Source organism: Triticum aestivum, chromosome 1D, assembly GCF_018294505.1.
Source record: "Triticum aestivum cultivar Chinese Spring chromosome 1D, IWGSC CS RefSeq v2.1, whole genome shotgun sequence".
Lineage (NCBI taxonomy): Eukaryota > Viridiplantae > Streptophyta > Magnoliopsida > Poales > Poaceae > Triticum > Triticum aestivum.
In genome coordinates this window covers 386653574-386656162 of record NC_057796.1, presented here as the reverse complement: position 1 = coordinate 386656162, position 2589 = coordinate 386653574, and the positions used below count along the sequence as shown (strand labels likewise).

Sequence of the window (2589 nt, the reverse complement as noted above, 5' to 3'; positions counted from 1 at the left end):
GCCGTAACCATCATCACTCTGAATACAGTAGGAGCAGTATTTTTACACTGTCAAATCGAATGGTGTACGAGACGGCTAGATGGAGTAGGATAGATAGCCTGATAGCCATGCATGTAAAGAAGAAAAGCGTGGAGGAGCGGAGAGAGGGGGGCGGAGGGAAGGCGAAAGCAAAAGAAAAGAGGAGCCCTAATCGAGTAATCAGTCACTGGTGGCGGTACTTGTCCGACCGCCAAAGCCGATTTTCCCTCGAGGGAAAAGAGCAACGCAACGCGTGGAGGGGGGCAGCACGACACGGATAAAGCCAGAGACCGAGCAGTGCGTGCTCGGCCGAGACAGACAGTGAGCAAACAAAGCACCAGAGCATCGCTGCTTGCCGGGACGTACGCACAGGATGCAAACAAGACTCAGATCATGCGGACAGCAATGGTAGTTTAGTTTGCTGGGCACCCACCTCCCCCGGGACAAAGCTCGGGTATAAGAGCGCCCCCGCCCATGGTTGCCACTGCCATTTCTGCCCATCCGTCCCAGCGAGCGCCGAGAAGCAGCGGAGTGAAGTGAGGCGAGGTCACCAGACCACCACCAAGCTTATACAGGGCGAGGGTTGACGATGGCGAGCAGGCGAGGGGAGGAGGCCCACGGGGACGGGCTGGAGGAGGAGTACATCGACATGGACCTGAGCCCGGCGGTGGGGAGGGAGTTCGAGTTCCACTTCCACATGTCGGCGCCGCTGGACAGGTCGGGGCAGCCGCCGCTGGCGTCGCCGGCCGACGAGCTCTTCTACAAGGGCAAGCTGCTGCCGCTGCACATGCCGCCGCGCGTCCAGATGGTCGAGGAGCTCCTCCTCGACGGCGCCGTCCGGGGCCGGGCCGGGCCGCGGCTCGGCGGCCTCGCCGTGAGCACCGCCCCCGCCACGCCCTGCGAGCGCTCCCGCGGCGTGTCGCCGGCCAACTCGTGCTTCGTGAGCGGGGAGCTCAACGTGGAGGAGTTCTTCCGGGAGTACGCGGCCGGCATGGCTCTCGCCGACGACGACGACGCCGCGTCGGCGGCCGGCGGCGAGAGGAAGCCCTGGTCCAGGAGGCTCCGGTTCGTCAGGCAGCTCAACCTCGGCCGCCAGCTCAAGGCCTCCAAGGCTTACCTCAAGACCATGTTCGCCGGGAAGCAGGCGGGAGCCGGCGGCGACGACAAGAACGGTCTGGGCGGAAAGGACCTCTCCGGTCACGGACATGGCCATAGCCATGGCCACCACCCCCGGGTGTGGAGGAAGAACCCGTTCGGCCACATCAGAAGCAACAGGTGCATCACCGAGCAGAGCGGCGGCGGCGGCGGCCGCGCCGGGCACCGGAGGTCCTTCTCCAGCGTCGTCGTCCGGTACTCCGCGTCGAGCAAGACGTCCCCCGCGCCGGCGCCTCCGTCGTCGTCGTCGTGCTCATCGACGTCCTCCTCGTCCAAGTCCTCCACCTCGTCGTCGGTCCGGTGCTCGAGCGACTCCGACGGCGCGGGGACGGGGGCGCCGGCGCTGAGGAGGAGCAGCAGCGCGAGCTCGGAGGCGGAGAACCCCATCCAGGGGCTCATCGCCTACTGCAAGAAGTCCCAGCAGCTGGCCTCGGTGCGGAAGAGCGCCAGCGACGCCGGGTTCCGGTTCCTGTCGTCGTCGGCGGCGTCCAAGGTCGCCGCGGAGTCCGAGGGCCACGACGAGCTCATCGAGATCTGCAGCGGATGATCGTCGCCACTGTCGGTGCCGTGATGAACGTTGAATGTGTACAATGGTGTATGAAATGATGCATTCTGGAAATTTTGTGGCGTTGAGACTTGTGCTGGTGTCACGATGGTGTTGCTCAAATCAACTGACCCTGAATCACTAAACCACATCTGATTAGTACGAGTAGATTCTTTTTCTGACTCTTAATTTTTCTCCTTGCAGTATGGTAATTGTTAACCACGAAACAACATCTGTTTAGTGCAAGTGCAAGACAAGAAGCATATGCTGCAGCTTAAAAATAAGAGAATGAGACCTAAGAAGAGATCACAAAGTCAAGCGCATAATTTCATCGAGAGATCATATCATATATATTTGCAGTCGGCACGTATCAGTCGATCTTAGCGCCCCCAGAAGTCTTACGAGTGTGAAAATGACCTCCATATATTATTATTCCCCACTGCTTGCATTTCTTCGGAGATTATAGACTGTAAATTCATCTTAGCGCCGTGGCACGAAGATATGACAGGCCAAAGCAAAGATCGCACGCTTTTCACAGAATCATTTGAAGGTACGATCAAAGATACTACTACTACTAGCAAGGCATGAATATACCATCAATCCACCATCATGCGGCCTGACAAGAGCATCATAGGCAGAGCCAAGTGAAGCCTGATTCCTCTCTGACACTTTGATTTCATGCCATTAGTTAATCTGGATCCAGGCCACGGTGGATCATACATACATATACACCATGCATGTGCGCGAAAGCAAAAAATAATAATAATACTACACTACGAGAGCAGAGTATCTTGTTTCAAGGAGAGGCCGAGCTCCAGTGGCCGACACACAAAACTTGCAAACTACAAAGGGCTCGATTTAATCCCACTACA

The 2589-nt window shown here is 57.9% G+C and overlaps 1 protein-coding gene across 1 annotated transcript; it reads left to right on the top strand.

The window, feature by feature from the left end:
- Window positions 1-339: 339 nt before the first annotated feature.
- Window positions 340-1840, top strand: LOC123170563 (probable membrane-associated kinase regulator 4). Its single transcript, XM_044588425.1, has one exon. It carries the CDS (start codon window positions 608-610, stop codon window positions 1718-1720), a length of 1113 nt encoding a protein of 370 aa, XP_044444360.1. The 5' UTR covers window positions 340-607; the 3' UTR covers window positions 1721-1840.
- Window positions 1841-2589: the final 749 nt, after the last annotated feature.

Excerpts from the sequence above, each read along its gene's own strand:
- LOC123170563 (XM_044588425.1), top strand. The coding sequence starts at position 608 with ATGGCGAGCAGGCGAGGGGAGGAGGCCCACGGGGACGGGCTGGAGGAG.